The 18,851-nt window shown below is 50.0% G+C and overlaps 1 protein-coding gene across 2 annotated transcripts in view; it reads left to right on the top strand.

The window, feature by feature from the left end:
* The window catches only part of DOC2B (double C2 domain beta), a 130,760-nt gene that overhangs the window by 103,301 nt on the left and 8,608 nt on the right, over positions 1 to 18,851 (top strand). For both annotated transcript variants that reach the window (XM_044993720.1, XM_044993721.1), the window contains one exon: positions 1,279 to 1,436. In XM_044993720.1, coding sequence (XP_044849655.1) covers positions 1,279 to 1,436 — 158 coding nt within the window. The remainder of the gene's footprint in view (positions 1 to 1,278; positions 1,437 to 18,851) is intronic.

The raw sequence follows: 18,851 nt of genomic DNA, 5'->3' as shown, positions 1-18,851 counted from the left end.
CTAGTCCTGCTGGGGTGTCCAGGCAGGTGCAGGGAGAGAGCTGTGTGTTTCCTTGAAGTGCAGGCTCAGCAGCGAGTGGTCCGTGAAGGATGTCGGTACCCGGGGGTGTGCAGCCACCTGGGCTGTCCTACCCTCCCAATGGCAGCATTGGCTTCCACTGAGCGTCTCCTGCTACTCGCTTGCTTGCGTCAGACCCCTGCAGTGAAATCCAGGCCACTGAAGCCAGTTTGGCTATTGACTCTGATGGGGCTGGAGCAAGCAGGCTGCCGGCAGGCTGAGCCTTTCCAAACCACCCACTTCCCATTAATGCTCCCAAGTCCTTAGGCAGCTGGAAACCTCGGCCATCCGCCTCGCAATCCATCTGCTGATTGGATCATTAAACTCCCTGGGTCCAGTTCCCCTCGTGCCCCCGTCACACCCATTTAAAACGGGAGATGCTCCGTTATCCCAGGCTGAACAAGAGCGAAGTCAGGCCCTGGTGCAGGGTTGCATTCAAACCCGCCTCGTCCTTGGTCATCCCAGGGTACCATGCACATCCCCTTTGTGCTCCAGCAGCCTCAGCATACCCAGGCCCCACGTTGCTTGCCTTGGGGGTGAGTCATCTCCAGATTCCCTCCCCAGGAAATCCTTGCCCGAGAGTGCGTGGGAGAGGCACCGTGACTGAATCTGACACCTCCTTAGATGTGCCATTAGGTATCATTTGGGCTGCTTCTAATCCCGGCTTGCAAGCAGGGCCTGGCAATAACAAGCAGGGCTGAACTGCCCTCATCAGTGATTTGTCACCCCAGGTGAGCACTGCACTCTGGCTCTGGGTCCAGGAGTCTCCCCTCCCCTGACTTCCAGCCCACGGAACAATGGTATTAGTAGCTTTCGGAACCCAGGCTGTAAGCAAAGAGTCGCAGGGAACTCTGTCTGCAGTGGGTGTAATAGGTGTCACTGCACTGCGCAGGGCCATCAGATGCAGCGGGCAGCCCAGACAAGGTAGCTGAAGGCTAGAGCTGGGTTTCTGGTGAAAAATGCAGCTGCAGTGACCCTGAAACACTGTGTGAATCTGTGTCCGTTTCGCCAGATTGCTTCAGTCGGAAAAAAATCTGAAAAAATCCAAGTGTTTCAATTGTCCCATTCGAAACAAAAAGTCATTTCGAAGTTTCCTTTCCTTTTATTTTTTAAATATTAAAAAAAATTAAAAATGCTCCAGGTGGCAATGGGACGTTTCGTTGTGGGTGGAACAAACAGCTCACTGAGTCGTGCTTGTTTCTCTTCCCCCAACTCCCCCAGATAGATAAAACAGAAGACAAGTCCCTGGAGGAGCGCGGCCGGATCCTCATCTCCCTCAAGTACAGCTCCCAGAAGCAAGGCCTCTTGGTCGGCATCATCCGCTGCGCACACCTGGCTGCCATGGATGCCAACGGCTACTCCGACCCCTACGTGAAAACGTAAGTAAGTGACGCGCAATGTGAACGTGGAGGGGGCCGATCTGCTCCAGCGACCAGGCGGAAGGGCCAGGGCTTGCTTCTGGCTTCGTTTGTTGGGGGGGGAGGGGGGATTCCAGCCCCCCTCCCGTGCAGAGCTGGCGTGCGGGGAAGGGAGCCTTGAACTAACCTGACCATGGGGCTATGTGCTGGGACCACAAGAAGATGCCCCATCTCCTGACTCAGCACGTGCCAGCAAGGCTGGCGGAGTGGAGGGTTGTTAGCCGCCCCTGGCCTGGCTGGATAGCACACCGGGACTGGGAGTGTCACAGGAGCCAGAGGTGCCCAGCTCCTAATGATTCCTCAATTCTAAGGCCAGAAGGAGCCATTACGATCAGCTGGTCAGACCCCCTGCATAGTGCAGGCCCGGAGACCGCTGGACGTGTGGCCTGGCTGGTGTATCGCAGGCAGGCGAAATCTTGGCAACTGGACACGGTCCTGATTGTCCCTTCCATATCCCTGACCAGGGCTTTGGAATAAACTGCTCCCCTCCCCAACCCTCAGCCGGAAAAGGCTTCTCATGTGTTACCGTGAGCCCAGCGCCTGCTGGTTGCTAGTGGGATTTGGCTGCCAAGTCTCCTAGGGTCAGATTTTTAAAGGAGCCTAAATATGCTGACAGGCACCATGTGGGGTTTTCAGAAGCTCTTGTGAAATCCCAGCTGCCTGGCTACAGCTGCAAGACAATGGGGCTGCAGGGAAATAGCCACTTGAAAGGGCAGAGGCATAACGGCACCTTCCGCAGACCAGCTGGGTGCCACCTGCAGCCAGCAACGGCCTCTGGTTCTGGCAAGCCAGAGCCGCCTGCCATGTGAGTCATAAAGCTGCAATAACAGAGGAGGCGGGCCGGGTGTCCCATAAAGCGAGTGGCCACATGTGATTACAGTCACCAGTGTGGGGACAGTGACAAGGCAATTGCTTCTGACATGATCCAGTGACTTTCCTTGCAACCTAACATAATGATTTAATTGTGCACAGGTAAGTCATTATGCAAGGCAATCAGGAAACATTATGCAAGGCTGCTGCCCATGTCATGAGAAAGGAAGATTTAACCCCTTGAGAGGAGCCTGAATAGCCTACAGGAGACTGGCTCCACCCATGCATGCTCTGCCTTCTGATGCACCCACACTGATGAGCGCTTGAGTGATCCAGTGGCGCATGTGTGGTCAGATCAGGCACCTTGGCACACGCTCTGGAGGCCTAGAGGATTAGATCAGGGAACTGGGAGTCAGAATTTCCCAGGTTCTGTTCCTAGCTCTGCCTTTGACTCACCTGTGTGGCCTTGAAAAAATGGGTGGCTTTGTTCACCTCCCTCAGAGAGGCAGCGAAAAGCTCTTTGAGATCCGTGGGTCAAAGATGCTATGGCAGAGAAAAGCGCCATTCGTGCTGCCCGGTTCCTGGAGAAGAATGAGCAGGCGTGTTTGTCTATGCGCCACTTACCCGGCCAAGCACCTACACTACTAGGGCATGTTAACGTAAACCTGCTAGGGCCGGTGCTTCCCAAACTACAGCATGGCCCGTTAGCAGAGGAACCAAGCACTGCGTGGGCGAGGGGATCTCAGAATGGGAATGCTGACACACTGTGGTGCTGAAGGGGTTAGGGAGGCAGCAGAACCTTCTCCGTGACGGGAGTGCGGGGGTCCGTGCACTGTAAAAACACCAGAAGAGCTGCTGAGTGAATGGAGCCTTGAACAATTGGGAGGATGGTTAACAGAACAGTGTGCATGGAGTCCCCCATCCCCACTCCCAAACAGCACGTGGTGCCTGGGAAAGGTCGCGGAGGGTCTGGCTTTGCATCGCTCCAATCTGGCTCCCTCGTTAATGCCCTGCAGTGGAATAATGAGTCGCAGCTTCTCTTTCATTTGTTCCTGTCGAATTCCTGGAGCAGCAGGGGGCCTAGGGGGCTGATTCGGAAGCTGTGTGAGACTGTCAGCAACGCTGAGGGTAATTATCTCCAGGGGCAACAGATCTCCCACCCCAGGGTCTGCCCGGCACTGCTGTTTGGCTGAGAGGCTTCCCATCATCACCCCATGGTGGCTGACAGCTACAAGCAGCTGCAGTGATCCAGTGGCAGTGGGGGGCGTGTGTGTTTGTGGAGCCCCAGCACTGCGATTTCCTCCCTCTCTTTCATATCAGGGGCCTCCGACTGTTGAGAAGGGAGGGGAGAGTTTGGGGGAATAATTGAGATCTTGATTAGGGCCCTAATTAATTCAGCAAACCTGATAGTTTGCATAATATGAGCTCATTTCCCTGTGCCGGGGAAGCCTGGAAAGATTCAGTCCAAAGAATAAATCAAGCCAGTTCCTTCCCTTACATAGATTTTAAAGCATAGCATGGGCTATGCAGCAGGCTGGTTTTGAGTTGGGGGTGAAAGGGAGACAGCGGCGAATGGAGCCAGACACGATGCAGCAAACTTATCCCCCTGAACGTACTTCGCTCCTGACCAGCAGCCCCCCGGCTGTTCCAGCCCTGGGCTCTCCCCTGCCAAACACCCACGCAGCTCTGCCAAAGCACCTCCCTCCTAACCTCCACCCCATTGCTGTCCCAGCCCTGAGCACAAACTTCCCCATGTGTGGCCGGGGTGGGGGGGCTGTGTGATGTGCAGAAGGATCTGCTAAGGACAAGGCTGGGGCCAGGACACACCCTGTTGTTGTGAACTGGGAGCGAACTGGGTGTGATATTGGAGCCCTGATGTTAGAGTGAATCTTACCTCCAGGCCTTGGCAGGGGTTAGAGGGACTGGGAGCCGGACGTGGAGCCTTTTAGCTGCTGGTTCCAAGTAAGAACTCAGCCGTCCGGGGTCCCGTCACAGGCAGATGCCTCCTTTCTGGTTTACGATTTTGGCTCCTGCTCAGTTTCCCGCCAGTGACCTGCAGGGCCCTCTCCTCAGTGATGCAGGGCTAAGGGAGCAGCTGGTGATTGTAAGTAATCAGGACAGCACTGGCTAAAGGGAAGCTGGAGGTGGACGCGGTGATTTCTTTGCTTGCGACTCGGCATCTGTGAACTGTACACACGGCTGGTCTCTTCTACAACCTCCGGTTCCTGCTGCTCCTTTGTCCTGTCTGCCCCCAGCCTGATCCTCTCACCCGCCCCTTCTGTCTTCTCTGTTGCCTCGGACGCCTCCCATGGCAGGGATGTGTTTGTGCAGCACCTAGCACGGGGGAGGCCTCTGTAGAAACAGGCCGAGATTTTCCAAGCATCTGGTTCCTGTTAGATCTCAGTGGGCACTGGGCATCCCCAGCCCCTTTGAAAGTCTCACCCATAGTAAACCAAAGAGTCGTGTGTGTTTCGGGCTGCGCTGGGCGTGATGCAAGAAGCCTGCAGCCACTGGTCCGATAGTGTATGCTGAATCCCAGTTCAGGGTGGTTCATGTGCAGAGACAGGTGGGGGGGTGACAAGTGGCCTGAGATAATCAGCCAGGCTGAAAAAGCCGAAAGCCCTGTATCCCTATGATCTCCCCCACCCCTCCCTGCCATGGTTCATGGGCAGGCGGTGCGTAGTGCCCCAGTTCAGACTGATCCTCCCCGCTTCCCATCCAGCTCTATCCCACCACTTAACAAATAATTGGATCCGCTGACCTGTAAACAGCAGGTAGCTGCTATTGCTGTTCCAGCCCAGGATCTGCTCATGTCAGAAATACAGCACTGCTGAGACGTGAACTTCCTCCTAGCTCGCACTGTGCCTCTTGGGTCCTTAATACTACACCTGCCTGCATTCCCCCACCTGAGTCCTTGCCCTTCAGGGGGTGCACTGTGCTGCTGAACGTGTGGTGTGTTAGAGGCGGGGCCTCAAGAGCCCATGTTATTTTTATTTTTGCAGAGCAGGTGTGCTCACCCCAGAATGTATGGCTCAGTCCCAAACTGGGGAATTACATTCTGCCTACCCGCCCACCCCTTTCAGGTCAGTTACACAGAGGCTTCCTGTCCTAATCGGAGCTGCACTACTTAGCAGCTGGTGTGTTTCACTCCAGAGGTGGCTGCATTTCAGCCAGTGCATGAAGCGATTCCTGTGTATGCCAATGTTGAGGTTTGCAAATACTACATAAGGCATCAACTCACCAGTTTCCTGAACAGAGAAGCAGGTGGTTGTGATCTGTGGGAGGCACCAGACGTACTTGCACCTCGCTCTTGGGCTGGCCTGTTGGCACATTTCCTTTTTGTCTTGCACCTTGAGAGCCTGTGATCGTTCGTTGGGAAAGAACTGTTATTCAGTAAAGGCGGACCCAGCTTCTTGCCCTGTGTAAAGGCTGGAATGCAGCCCCCCCGCCCCTGGAGAAATGGTCTGTTTGAACAGAGTCGGAGTACACCCACATGTGCTCCCTGACCTCATTGCTATTCCACTCCATGCTTGTAGGGTGACAGAGTGCCTGCAAGAGCCTTTTATGTGAATTCCCCAGTGGTCATTATCCTCCTTGGGGAACAGTTTACAAAAAATAGGGAAACCAAAGGCTCTCCCCCAGGGAAACCACCCCGGTAATGTCTGGAGAAGGTACAAACCATTTGTGCACCATAAACTCAACATGGCTAAATTACAGAGATGTGAATTGAGATGCTTCTTTCTCTCTTGCTGTGTCAGAGAGCTGGTGCAGCATGCAGCATTAGCACAGGATCGGCTTTTATTTCCTTCCTGCCAAAGGGATTCTGCAAACCATAATCAAAACGAAAAATAAAAAGGCCCAGGCCAGGGAGTACTGGCCTGGGGTGGATGGCTCTGTGACAGCCACCATCTTGTCCAACACCAGGGACTGAGCAAGGGGCCAGTGCTAAACTCATGAGACTACAGGCTAGCGCTAGAGCTGTGCAGACCCTGTACTACAGTTTGTGAACGCTGACCGGGGGTTACATCTGTGTGTGTGTGTACAGTAAGCTGGGCAGGGCAGGGGCTGCTCTAGCGTGCTCAGCACAACAGGGCCCCGATCTCTAATCATGACCTTTAGTGCTCCCATCATATTAATAACGGGAGCTGGGTAGTGCTGTGCAACCTAACACTGTAGCTCTCACCATATGTGATCAGCCCCCTCCAATGACGGTGCTCAGGTGTAATGACATTTGGAGAGACAATTATATGTTAGTAGCAAAACCAATCTCCATAATGGCTCTGTACAGGCAGTGATGCAAACTGAGAACAGCCTACCCACTTCTAATGACATGGGAATACCTCTTGGTCATCTCGCCATTTGGACTGCAAACACTTGCCCGGCGATCTCTCTCAGTGGGGTTGCATACTGATAGGCCCCTATCAATCCAGTCGCCCCGGTTTATCCCTTAAGGAATGCATTCCGGGGCGGGGTAGCAGGATGGCTTTCTAACAACGACTGATGTTTCCACTCTGAAAGGAAGAGAGACTTATAAAATAGGGGATGATGCTTGTCTGTCTCACATGGAGCTGTTAATTATTGCAGGCGAGTTTGGAATCACTAGGTGAGGGTCTCTGGCCTGTGTGATGCCCCATTTGGCCTTAACATCTAAGGCTGAAATTTTTCAAATCCGTCTGTTGGATTTGTGCCTCCAATTCTCATAGGAAATTAAGAGGAACTGGGGGACCAAACCCTATAGCTGGTTTGGAAAGTTCAGTCTGTGAATTTATGCTCAGTACCTGGAGATCCCAGCCTCAGGGTGGAAGAGGCTAAAGGAATACAAAGAAAATAGTTGTTTCTGAGGCTCTTCATCTCAGATAGCAGATGGCGCCCCTGTTCACCAGGGCACGAATACTCCCGCAGGCCAAGGAAGAAGTTACAGCCTATCAGCCAGAGAGAAGCTGTCGTTCTACCTTTGCTGATGACGTGTTGTGTGGGCTTGAGATGGACAATAACACCAACGAGTCTCCTTGACTACCTTCCTGTGGGATTGGTCGGCCTTGGCAGCTTTCATTCTGTGCATGGTTCTGAGTGCTCTTGTGTCTACCTGGAGACAACAGAAAGAGGAACTCGATGCATAGATCAAGTGCTGCTTGAACAAAGATAATTGTTTCCAAGAGTGATGGGAAAACAGATGGAAAAGCAGGTATGAAGTGAGTGATTCATCCTAAGAGCAGGGGGGAGGAGGGTTTGTCAGATCGCATGGGAGTCCTTGGACTGTGAGGCAGGAGAGTTTATAAGTTTCATCTTTACACTCTGTAGATAGCCATTCACCTGGACAAGCACCGACACTCACATGAGAATTCCCAGACTGGATCAGACCAATGGGCCGTCTATCCCAGCACCAAGAGAGGTCAGCACCAGCTGCTTCAGAGGAGGATGAAAGACACCCTGCAGTTCTGGGATAACCAGCCTACAAGGAGTTTCTTCCTAGCCCTATTAGTGTTTGGATTTCCATTTCTCCGCCATTTGTTGCTCTTACTGCTGGTGACAATTCCGAAACCAGTGTTCACAAAGGTGAATCACAAATGGATCCCTGTCTGCTGAAAATCCTTGGCAAACAAATGACAGCAAATGCAGAAATCAGGAGGGTTCAAAAGCTGTTATGAGCAGACATAAAGGTGAAATTCACTGGGCTATTTATTTGTATCCCAATCTACTTACCCTGTAAGATTTGTTCCCATACAAGGTTCCGGATGGTGTTTCTCCCAATAAATTTTTTTTTTCCTTGGAGAATGTAATGACAGAATAGCCGAAGGGTCATTTGTAGGTGGGGTTCATTTACACTGGTGCCAGCCCATGATCATCGTTGATGGGCATCCCAGTCTTATCTCCTTCTCCCACCAGCAGTGGAAAAGGTGAGATGGAGATAGCTCAACATGGCCAACTTAGGGAAATGTTCCACATTGTCTTTACTGTACAAAAAGCCTCGTAGCCCGGCTGGTATGTGTGAAATCAGCGTGGAGAGTCCTGCTCCACTTCCCAGTGTCAGCGGGACACCACCACTGTCACAAACTGCACTAATCAGCCCCTGTTGCACAGTCTCCTCTGAAGCCAAGGGCTGAATGAGCCAAGGGAGACTGAGCTCTCCCTTCTGTCAGCCTGACAAGGAGCCCTCTAGATGGGCCTTAGAGAGTGTTGGCAGAGCAGGGTTGTGAGTGGCTCCCACTGCCTCTGGCTACAGCTACACTATGGGACTACGTTGGTGTAGCTACAGCACTCAAGGGTGTACATTTAGTGAGTGATGTAGCTATGTTGATCTAGATTATAAGTGTAGGACTCTGTCCTGTGACTCAGTAAAATACTTTGGTTGCCAGGTCTGTCAGTCACTAAACTCACAGCAGAGCAATTAATGCTAATATGTTCTGGATGGGCTTTTTGTTTAAATGCAAAAGACAGAGGGGTTTGGAGAAGGAGACAAAGAAGTAAATGTTGGCAGAGCTGTTGCGATGTGACTGCACTTTGTTTTACCAGCACAGTTCCAGTGCCAGGAGCAAAGAGAACACGTTCTCTGTCCGTGTCCCAGGCAGTGTTCCCGTTATTCATGGCTTGGCTTTGCAGCAAACAGCCCTCAATGTTGTATTGTTGTTCTTACGCAGTAGGAACATAGACATGCTCATCTAGTCTAACCCAGGGGAGGGGGGTGGATGACGAGGGGTGAAATGTTTAGAGCAAAGTGGTGAAAAGCAGAGTTCTTTATAGACAACTGAATGTGAGCCTTTGTGTGGTGCTTCCGTTCTAGCCACTACAGTGATAGGTGTATTAGAAATGCCTCCGATAGACAGATGGGGTCAGCTGCTCAGCACCCAGCCGCTCCCATTGTGACATTCCTGGCTAGCTTTTTAAAGGATTTCACACCCAGCATGCATCCCATGTGCTGAGCTCTTCTGCAAATCTGGCCGCTTATTCTGGTGCCTAAATGGGAGCTGAAACTCTCGCCCTCTGAGTCCAAGCTGGGCACTTGTTCCCTCGATTCTTTCCCATTCACTCTGCGAATTCCATGGTCGCTAGAGAGAACCCTGCCCAAAACTACCTGTGGTGGTTTCCCTGCTCTGTGGAACATCCACTTGAAGAAACAAATGCACTTTCTGCCTTTCTCTGCTTTCCTAACTGCTCACATACATTCTCAGCCTCCTGTAGTTCTTCTAGGTTTTGCATTTGTGATCCCACTAGCTCAGCCGTTGCCTGGCTCCTTTCCTTCTACCATAGCAAAAAGCAGGACAGCTGCTACCTTGTGCCACTCTAGGTCCTGCAGGCAAGACTCGCCCCAGAACGCTGCGGGTGCCTGTGCTAACCTGGCAGACTGTGCGTTTACCCGCTAGAACCTTTCCAGCCTGCAGGATGTGGGCCCCAGTTCAGCGGCTGTACAACATGTGAGCTGAGTTCAGTCTGGCCAGCCTGTGTTTGGAAACTCCACCCCCACGTAGTTGAAATTAACTGATCTCATTAAGATATGCAAATGAGGACATCATGGCAGCAGACTGCATTTCTTTACAAGCATGTTATTCCCCAGTGATTATTTTACAGCGCATCAAAATAATGTACATGCAGACCTGCCTTGTGTCATTTAATCCTCTGCTTCTTGCTCTTTTTAACCTTCACATTTAATGGATGCTAATTTATTTAAAAGGGGAGAGGGGAAAGCAAAGTTCACCAGATGCCCTGGGCTTGGGATTTGATTACAGGTGGGAGTTTCTAAGTGCCTACATGATTTAGAAGCCCAAGTGCCAATGAAAATCCATGGGGATTTGTGCTCCTAATCCCCTGTAGCAGGATGAGAAGTGTTATCAAAGTTGTGCCAGAATCCGAACACACGCGTCTCTCCTTCTCCCCTAGTGGCTAATGCAGAAGGAGCTGAGCAGATGTGTCCATGGTGGGTGAGTTTGCAGTCCCACTATGGCCTTGCCTACACTGGAGTTTGTCAGGGTTTTATTGCTCTAGCACCAAGGAAACCTAGTTATGGCCCAGGACCCCGTTATGCTAGGGGCTGGACAAACCGGACAACGAGGCAGTCTCTGCCCCAGACAGCTTTCAGTCTAACTATACCTGTACCATCAAAACCCCGGGTGTAGAGAATTTCCACTGGTGACTGGAATCAAGGGTCAGTTGCCATGGTACTAACTGTGGTTTAGGAAGGTTTTTCCTGTAACGGGGGCAAATTCCCAGTGTAGGCAAGGCCAGTCTAATCCAGGCGCATGTGAGTCCAGCTGTCGCTTAGCTACAGACGCAGCAGTTCATTATGACTCCAGATAGAGCTGTTCCTCTCCAAGGCAGGCAGATGAGGATGGGACGCCCACTAACTATCCGGAACTCTTCCTGCAGCACGATCCCATTAGCCCATTAAATGGCTTTATTCTCCAGGCCAGCTGTGTGCAGGTCTGACAGTCCAGATGAAGCCATTACGTGCTGTTCCCTCTTTTCTTCTCGAGTGTGATTAATGCTGTACTCTAGCAAGCTGGGGTGGCTGTCTTTAAATAAGCAGAGCTTCGAGTGTTGCTAATAAATGGGGTTGAGCAGGCTGCACCATGTGCGTTGCCTGCTTTATGCAATACTTCCTGCCCTGGTACCTTGGTGTGGCCAGGACTCTCTGTTGTTGTTTTTCTGTATTCTGATAGTGGGTTTAGGCCTTTGTGAGCTGGGGGACCCCATGGTGCCAGGCGCTTTACAAACACACACTAGATGACAGTTCTAGCAAGACAAGACTTGCGTGTCTTGTGAGAGATGTAGACAAGCAACAAAATAAACAACCCGCCAACATTTTTCTTCTGGGTTAATTTCCCCCATGGAGAGTGTGTGTGAGAATTAGCCAGTCAAATAGCAGGGTTGGCTGGCAGTAAATATTGTTGGGTATTAGGTCAGTAAAAAGCAATACTACAGCCATCCCCCAGTACCTGGCAGGCTCGGTCCAGAAAAGTGCTGCAAGTTAGGCCAAGCCTGTGGATGCTTTCTAAGCACAGGTCTGCACAGTGTTTTACCAGGCAAGATGTAGACTGTTCCTTCCCACCCCATCCCAGGTGTCAGTGCTGCATGCGGAGGTGGGAGCTATGTTATTATTTCTGCTGTAAGTGCAGACAAGCCCTGAGACCTGTCCCATTTCAGCAACAACAGGACCACTGGCAGGACAGTGTCAATGAAGTTAGTGATTTACACTTTAATACAGTACAGAGTATTAAATAAATGTCCACATTACTCCCTTTATTTCTGTATCAATGAAACGGCAGTTCAGCCTGTCCAATGCTTTCAGATACTTGGGCGTGGGAGAAACAGGTTTCCCACACTATTTGGATAAACAGGGATGTACCGTAAATCCACTTGATATCCGCTATCAAACCTCGTATCTCAGAGACAGGGCCCACGCCTTGATGGTACGTTCTGGGGCTGCTCTTTCTCATGGTCTGCAGTTCCCCACAGACAGAGACCTGTGGGCATCAACCTTCAGTTGCCACAGGGAGATCTCAGTAAAGATTTCAAACCTGCCTTGTTGGCAGGGGAGGCCACCCCATCCCTCAGGTGGTAGGGCTCACGGGCAATTGGGTGGGGATTCAGATGCCTGTTGCTCCCTGTGCCACTTCAGTGGGGCACAAGGATGAACACAGGGCCACCAAGAGGCTCCAGAATGGCTCCTAGCTTTCTGCCTCATCCCTTCTCCCTGTTCCTCTTTCTTCCCTCTGTTTAGTGCCCCCCACCGACTGTAGCTGTAGCTCTAATCCCCCCCTTCCCCCCCAGACCGTGTGCTCCTGACATTCAGAGTTGGCTGTTTCAGGAGGCAGCTGCTGCTGGACCAGGCAGCCCAGCTGCCTATTGGCAGACTGTGAAGTGGCCTCCAGGTCAAACATTTGGGCCAGGCTGGATCTTACCACAGTGGATTGCACATCCCTGATGCAAATCTTGTGTTCTAGTGCACAAGCTGTTCAAACCCTCTCTCTCCCCAGCCCTTTACTGCACCATTAACCATCGAGCCTATAGTCCCAAGCTGGTTTCAGAAGCGATTTGCTGAACGGGTTACCCTCTCCTCTTTTCACCCTGGATCTGAGCAGATATTTCTTCCCAGTGCTCTGTTGCAGCTAAGCTCGGTAACGTATTGAAGCAGAGTGAGCAGGGCTTCAATTGCCAGCTCTTTGCTGGAGATTTTGCCGCACTGTAACACACCGCATGCCCTTTGCAGGAACACACAAGTGCTTTGCTTGCTGACAGATGCCATCTGAATAGGAATCTTTTCCCATTCCAGAGATGTTGCTGTCTGGCTCCTGGCACTGATCCCGCCAGCCTCAGACTGGGTGTTTTGACGTTGAATGAAAGCGACCGTGCCATGAACTAGCATGAATGAAAATTTCTTTTTTATTTGATCCCCTTAGCATGACTGCAGTTTATTGGAGGGTTGGGCGGATGGGGAGAAAACACTCACCAGCTGTGAAGAGCAGAAAGTGAATGCAGTCTCCTCCAAACTCAGAGCCATTCCTCCAGGCATACCGGTGGAAGGACCAACTAGTGACCCACTGCATTAGCTGCCTTCGGTAGGAGATTCAGTTTGGTTTATAAGGTGACTGGCTTTCAAGTGCAGCAGCAGCATTCCTGGTGACTCTCCTTGTCCTAAAAACACCAGTCCCTCTCCTTCTGAGACATCAGCAGAATGCCCCCAACATGCTCCCTGGAGCCCCCGGCACAGTGATGTAACTGGGCCCCCAAAGACTGGGCAGCAGCAACAGCTGAACAAAGGGGGGAAAGTTTCCACTATCAGATCAGTGGATACAGTGTATGGCATGTGCGTGCATCCATCCAGGCACCCCTGCCAACAGCTGTGCCACCAGTGGAGTCGTATTCAGGGACTATTGGGAGCTCTAGGAGTGGGTTAGTAGGCAGAGGCCTTTGGAGCAGACCTGGCAAACCTTCTGCAAAGAGTAATTAGGGGCCTAATCAGTTTTTGCTTCTAAGTGATTTTCCCACGTTGGAAGTGTGTGGGAGCAAGTTGTGGGTCCCCTGATGAGTAAGGGCTGTGGCAGCTCTCAGGGGACCTGCAAGGGGCTCTCAGCGTCATAACCAACCAGGACATCAGGGATCTGGCAAAACGAATGCACTGCCAAGATGATACTACGTGGGCTCTGAGAGCCAGTAGGCTTGTCAGGAACAGAAGCCTTTTCAGATGCAGGGAGGTTTTTTTTTCTCCAAGAGAGATTAATAAAATCAGTGGAAGTTTTTAGTTTCAAGAGTTATGATTCTTCAGGACCAGACTTCTGGAAGAGTGAAGTGCTGGGTGTAGCCAGAGAAGTGCACGTATAAAATGGCACCTCCTAACTGAGCAGATCCACTCCTTGTGGGGCTGAATCTAGACCTGGCTCCAACAGGCTGCTGTGGAACTGTCTAGGAACATGGGAATTGCCAGACAGAGTCAGATCCAAGGCCCAGCTAATCCAGTTTCCTGTCGCAGCCAGTGGCCAACACCAGATGCTTCAGAAGAAGGTATAAGAATGCTGCAGTGGGCACATGGGGAAATCTGCCCTCATGTAAATCCGTTTTCCTTAGTTCTTCTTAGCTTTGTAATTGCCTTTTGAATTGTTGTTTACGCCTGACCATGAGCCCATGCTAAGTGAACAGGATACTTGGGGTGGGGAAGAAACTAGCAGTTGTTCCAAGTAAGCACCAGGTTAGGTGAACGCACAGCCCACCTGCAGAGGAAAAGTTGAGCTCCTTGTTCCGGTAGTACAAAGACATGATCCACACAGCAAAACAGCTTCAAATCTGGTTTTACATGCCGGCCTGAATAGAGCAGCACTCTTCTGCTAAAACCAGGTGCACTCCAACTGAACCCCAATTCAGCAAAGCACTGAAGTATGTGCTTAACTTCCAGACCCAAAGCATAAGAGCACCCTCCACCCTCTTGGGGTGCCTATACAAAATCCCTGTAGTGCTCAGTGCTCCAGGCGTGCCCCTTCTGTCCCTGCACACCCCCTGGGACGCACATTGCCCCTGCACTAGGAGATTTCTTTCCGGCCTCCTTTGCTATGTTCAGATATAAAATCCCATGCCTCAAGGCAAAAGCCAATTTCTAACTATGAGGGAACGTATTCTTTCTTTTGAAATCAATCTCTCTTAACAGCAGCCTGGAAACCTCCATCTAATTTATTAGCTGGAAGGTTGAGTGTGGGTTTTTTTTTTAAGACAGTCTATTCTGTGAAAGGCCCTGTATTGCAGGTGTGTTTTGTACCCGTCCTGTGACAGCTCTGATTTTTTTTTCTTGTTGCTGCTTCAGCTTTTGCTGGTTTCTCTGCTGTGCTTGTGTCCTGCCAGCCTCAATTTTAAATCGCTGTTTGTGTGAGAGAGAAACACCTAGAACTCGACATTTGAGGCTTTGTGGCAGTGAAATGGCTGTTGTGATCATAGTAGATTAGTTATTAATAAGTCAAGTGTATTGACACTGAGCAATGACTGAGACAATCGGATTCAATCTTGTAATATGGTTTTATCCCACAAAGGAAGTTTGCTGTGTTCCACAAGGTGGTCTTGTTCTATTAAAATCCCTTCTCAGAATGCGGTTTGTTAATTTCCTTGGCTTCGCTTTCTTTTTTTTCTATTAACTTTTTATTCATTTTTAATATATAGACAAAGACAAACATAAACTATACATCAACTTCTCATAACACATAAACTTCTTATATTGGAGCATCTTTTCTAGCCCTTTCCCCATATGAGTTGAGCTGAGGGATTTCTAAAAAGGCTTGCTCAGTTGTGACCGCTGCTGCCGAAAATCCCCCCATCCCAGTTCAGGGGCACATGATGACCATCTTGTGGTCACCGCCTGCATGTGTGTCTGGACTCCTGGTGATCACTTCACCTGTCTGCATCGCCGCTCCCCCATCTCCGCAGGACTTCTATGGGTGGAGGTGGGGAAAAAATTCTTCCTGTGAGAGAAGCCTGTGCGTGAGTAGTTTAATATAGGAGAGCCGTTGCACATCAACAGCCATACAAATCTTGGCAGAAATGGCGCCTGTATCTGGTGATAAGGAGGTCCAAGAAGACCTGGGGTTTCTCTTCTGTGGTAGCCTTCGTCCATCTTTGCAGCTGTTGAGAGGTGATTCTACTTCATCCGCCTGCTCTGCTGTTGGGGTCTTATACTGGGTTGTGTTGTGTTGGGCTGCACTTTGTCTGGTACCTCGCCTTTGACCTTATCACCATGGGTTACCCCACCAGGAGTACAGGACTCCTGATGGCATCACACTTAGGGTCTTAAGTATACATACGCAAGCTTCTCCACCATGTCAAGATGGCAGCCCAAGGAGAAGGCTATCCCACCACACCTGACAGGATAACCGCATCCAGAGGGATCACTCCCAATGTGGTCAAAAAACAAAAATGTTTCTTGCAACTTGGAATGTCCGTACCCTACTAGACGACTCAAAAAGTGAAAGACTTGAACGCAGAACAGCAGTTGTCACCTGAGAACTCTTGAGGTTCAACATCAACATCGCTGCTCTCAGCAAGACAAGACGTGCAGATGAAGGCCACTTGAGGGAAGAGGGCGGTGGTTACACTTTCTTCTGGAGCTACGCCTCTCGTGGAGGTGGGGTTTTTAGAGCACTGGGAGAGCTCAGCGCTGTGCCGCGACCACACAAGCCAAGTTAAAGCACTGCCGCGGCAGCGCTTTAACATTTCCAGTGTAGACTAGCCCTAAGAGAATTAAGACGTGTTGACTCAGCATTTATTTCAGCACTTTCTGGAGAGGAGGTAGGGTGGGTGTATTGTGTGTATGTATGCACAACTCTCTCCCAACCCCTGCAAAGGGCTTTCACATGTTTAGTGCATCATCAAGTCTGCATCTCACTCCCTTCTGAATGTGATCCCACCCAGGTAACGATGTGTCATTTCTTCACCAAAGGGAAATCAGTGCGCTCCCTGCTCCCTACTTAATTGGTGTCTCACTGGCAGACTGTCTTGTTTTCCTTTGTAATAGCTATGCCATTTGCATGGTGGCTCTCCTTGCCAAACCCTTTCCAGCTGTGACAACTACAAGCAATTAAAGGAGAGCATGTAGAGCAGAGATGCCAATTTCATAAGTCAGTGGCATGTGATTTATGTAGCTTCCTCATTCCTCAAGGCAGAGTCCAGCAGGACAGAGTAGATTTATTTCCGTGAAGTTTTACCTTCCACTGTCTAATTGATAAATACTCTAGGCTGCAGGATTTTGTTCCTCTGAAAATGTACTTTGATACAGGATACCTGAAATGGTCTTTGGGCTAGATATATTAGCAGGAGTGTTGTAAGCAAGAATGAGGAGTTATTCTTCCACTTTACTCCGTGAGGATAAGACCTCACCTCATTGTTTCCAGTTCTGGGTACCACATTTCAGGAGAGATGTAGACAAATTGGTGAAAGTCCAGAGAAGAGCAACAAAAATGATTAAAGATCTAGAAAACATGACCTATGAGGGAAGGTTGAAAACATTTGGTTCGTTTAATCTGGAGAAGAGAAGACTAAGGGGGGACATAACAGTTTTCAAGTACATACAAGGTCGTTACAAGGAGGAGGGTGACAAATTGTTCTCGTTCGCCTCTAAGAAGAGGACAAGAAGCAATGGGCTTAAATTGCAGCAAGGGATGTTCAAGTTGGACAACAGGAAAAACCTCCTAACTGTCAGGGTGGTTAAACACTGGAATAAATTGCCTAGGAAGGTTGTGGAATCTCCGTCATTGGAGATTTTTAAGAACAGGTTAGACAATCACCTGTCAGGAATGGTCTAGTTATTACATAGTCCTGCCTGGAGTGCAGGGGACTGGACTAGATGACCTATTGAGGTCCATTCCAGTCCTACATTTTGATGTAGATGAGCCCTTACTTCTAAATAACATGTACTCTTTTGAAAACTCCCTCTCAGCGCTGTTTCTTAGGCCTGATCTGCACTTAAAAGTTTTGCCAGCATAGCCATGTCAGCTGGGAGTGTGAAAAAATCACTTCCCTAGGTGACATAACTATGCCAGCAAAACCCCCAGTACAGATTGTTATATCAGCAAAAATGTCCTTTTGCCAGAATATTTTATTTCATTCGGGGAACTGGTATAAGCTATACAGCACAATAACTCTTTAGCTGGTATTAGCTCTCTCTCCACTGGGAGAACTGGCTGGTATAGCTGTATCAGTATATCTGTTCCGTAACCCCTTTCTTGTGTTGACCAGGCTTGAGACAGTGATATTCCAAGGAGCTTCCCAAACCATAAAACTATCGTATGAAGACTCAGATCCGGAGTTTCTAGCATCCGGAGAAGCAGAGAGCTTTTCCTGCATAGTAAATGGAGCAGAGGAAATATGTGTATGGCATAGAGCAACCCAATATTAAAATATTGTCTGAGTGCCATGCAATATTTGTGTGCTGCTGCTTTCCCCTTTGGAATAGGAGTCAGGCTATAAATACAGCTGATGGGAAAAACAGCCTTCAGCTTTGGTAGCCTTTCTAGTAAATCATGGGGGAAGTGGCAGCCCAATTTCAGTTTTAAATCTGTATCTTTCTCAATGTGATTTGACCTCCCCTTTCAAGTACAACTTGATTAGTGCCTGACTGATCTATTGCCCTGCTGGGGCTTCTCAGATTGTATGTTGTCTCTTATCAACTGTGCACAGGCTGTACAGGTGCAGGGACTGGGGACCACTGATAACTTGGCTTAACTTTAGATTCCACTGTGGAGTTTGGTCACTGAATTTCCACTGACAAGTGCTGGGATAGTCATGCATGCTGTGCTGGTTAGTGCCCATGTGCTGATCCCCATCAGAGGGTGGGCTCTCCCTCCCCGAAACACACTTCCATTACTGGAAGACCCAAAGAGCTGTTTTAAAGTGATGTGACACCCAAAACAAGGCTCCTGCTGATAGAATTGTATGGCCTGAAGCTAAGAGGTCTGACAAAAATGCCCACACACCCAGTGCTAAAAGTATCTTTATGCCATTTCCTATCCCTGGCGGCTGCATCCCTGTAGCAGCAGGCAGAGTCTTTGTGGACTGGAAACCAGATGAAGGCATTTGCACAGGAGGGACCATACCCTGCTCCTTAGCTGGAATGCACACAGCTCTTCTCTTGCTGTCTGCTGTGGGTCATCTGTGCCAGTGGTAGGTGTGACTCCAATGGGGGATGCTGGAAGCGGTGGCCAGTAAGTCCCTGGGCCCACGCCGCTTCCAGCAGCTCCCATTGGCCTGGAGCAGCAAACCGCAGCCCATGGGAGCCGCGATCGGCCGGACCTGCAGACGGGTCAGGTAAACAAACTGGCCCGGCCCGCCAGGGGCTTTCCCTACACAAGTGGTGACCTCAGTTTGAGAAACACTGTGCTAACACAAACAGTAGATTATGGCTTCAGGGCATGACTAAGAAGCAGGAGCCGTTAGAAAAGTATGCTGTTTTTATGTATAAATCCTAAATACGAGTGAGATACAGAAAACATGAGAGGAAAACAGAACTGATTTTAAAGGCCCAGTGTCAACTTGAACTACGTTTAACTCTTCGTGAATCTTAGGAGATTTCAGGCTCAACACCTTCTTCCCTTACAATTT

This window comes from Mauremys mutica, chromosome 19 (genome assembly GCF_020497125.1).
Source record: "Mauremys mutica isolate MM-2020 ecotype Southern chromosome 19, ASM2049712v1, whole genome shotgun sequence".
In the NCBI taxonomy this organism is placed as follows: domain Eukaryota; kingdom Metazoa; phylum Chordata; order Testudines; family Geoemydidae; genus Mauremys; species Mauremys mutica.
Note: the sequence above shows the minus strand (reverse complement) of the source record. Positions and strands in the feature narration are given on the sequence as shown.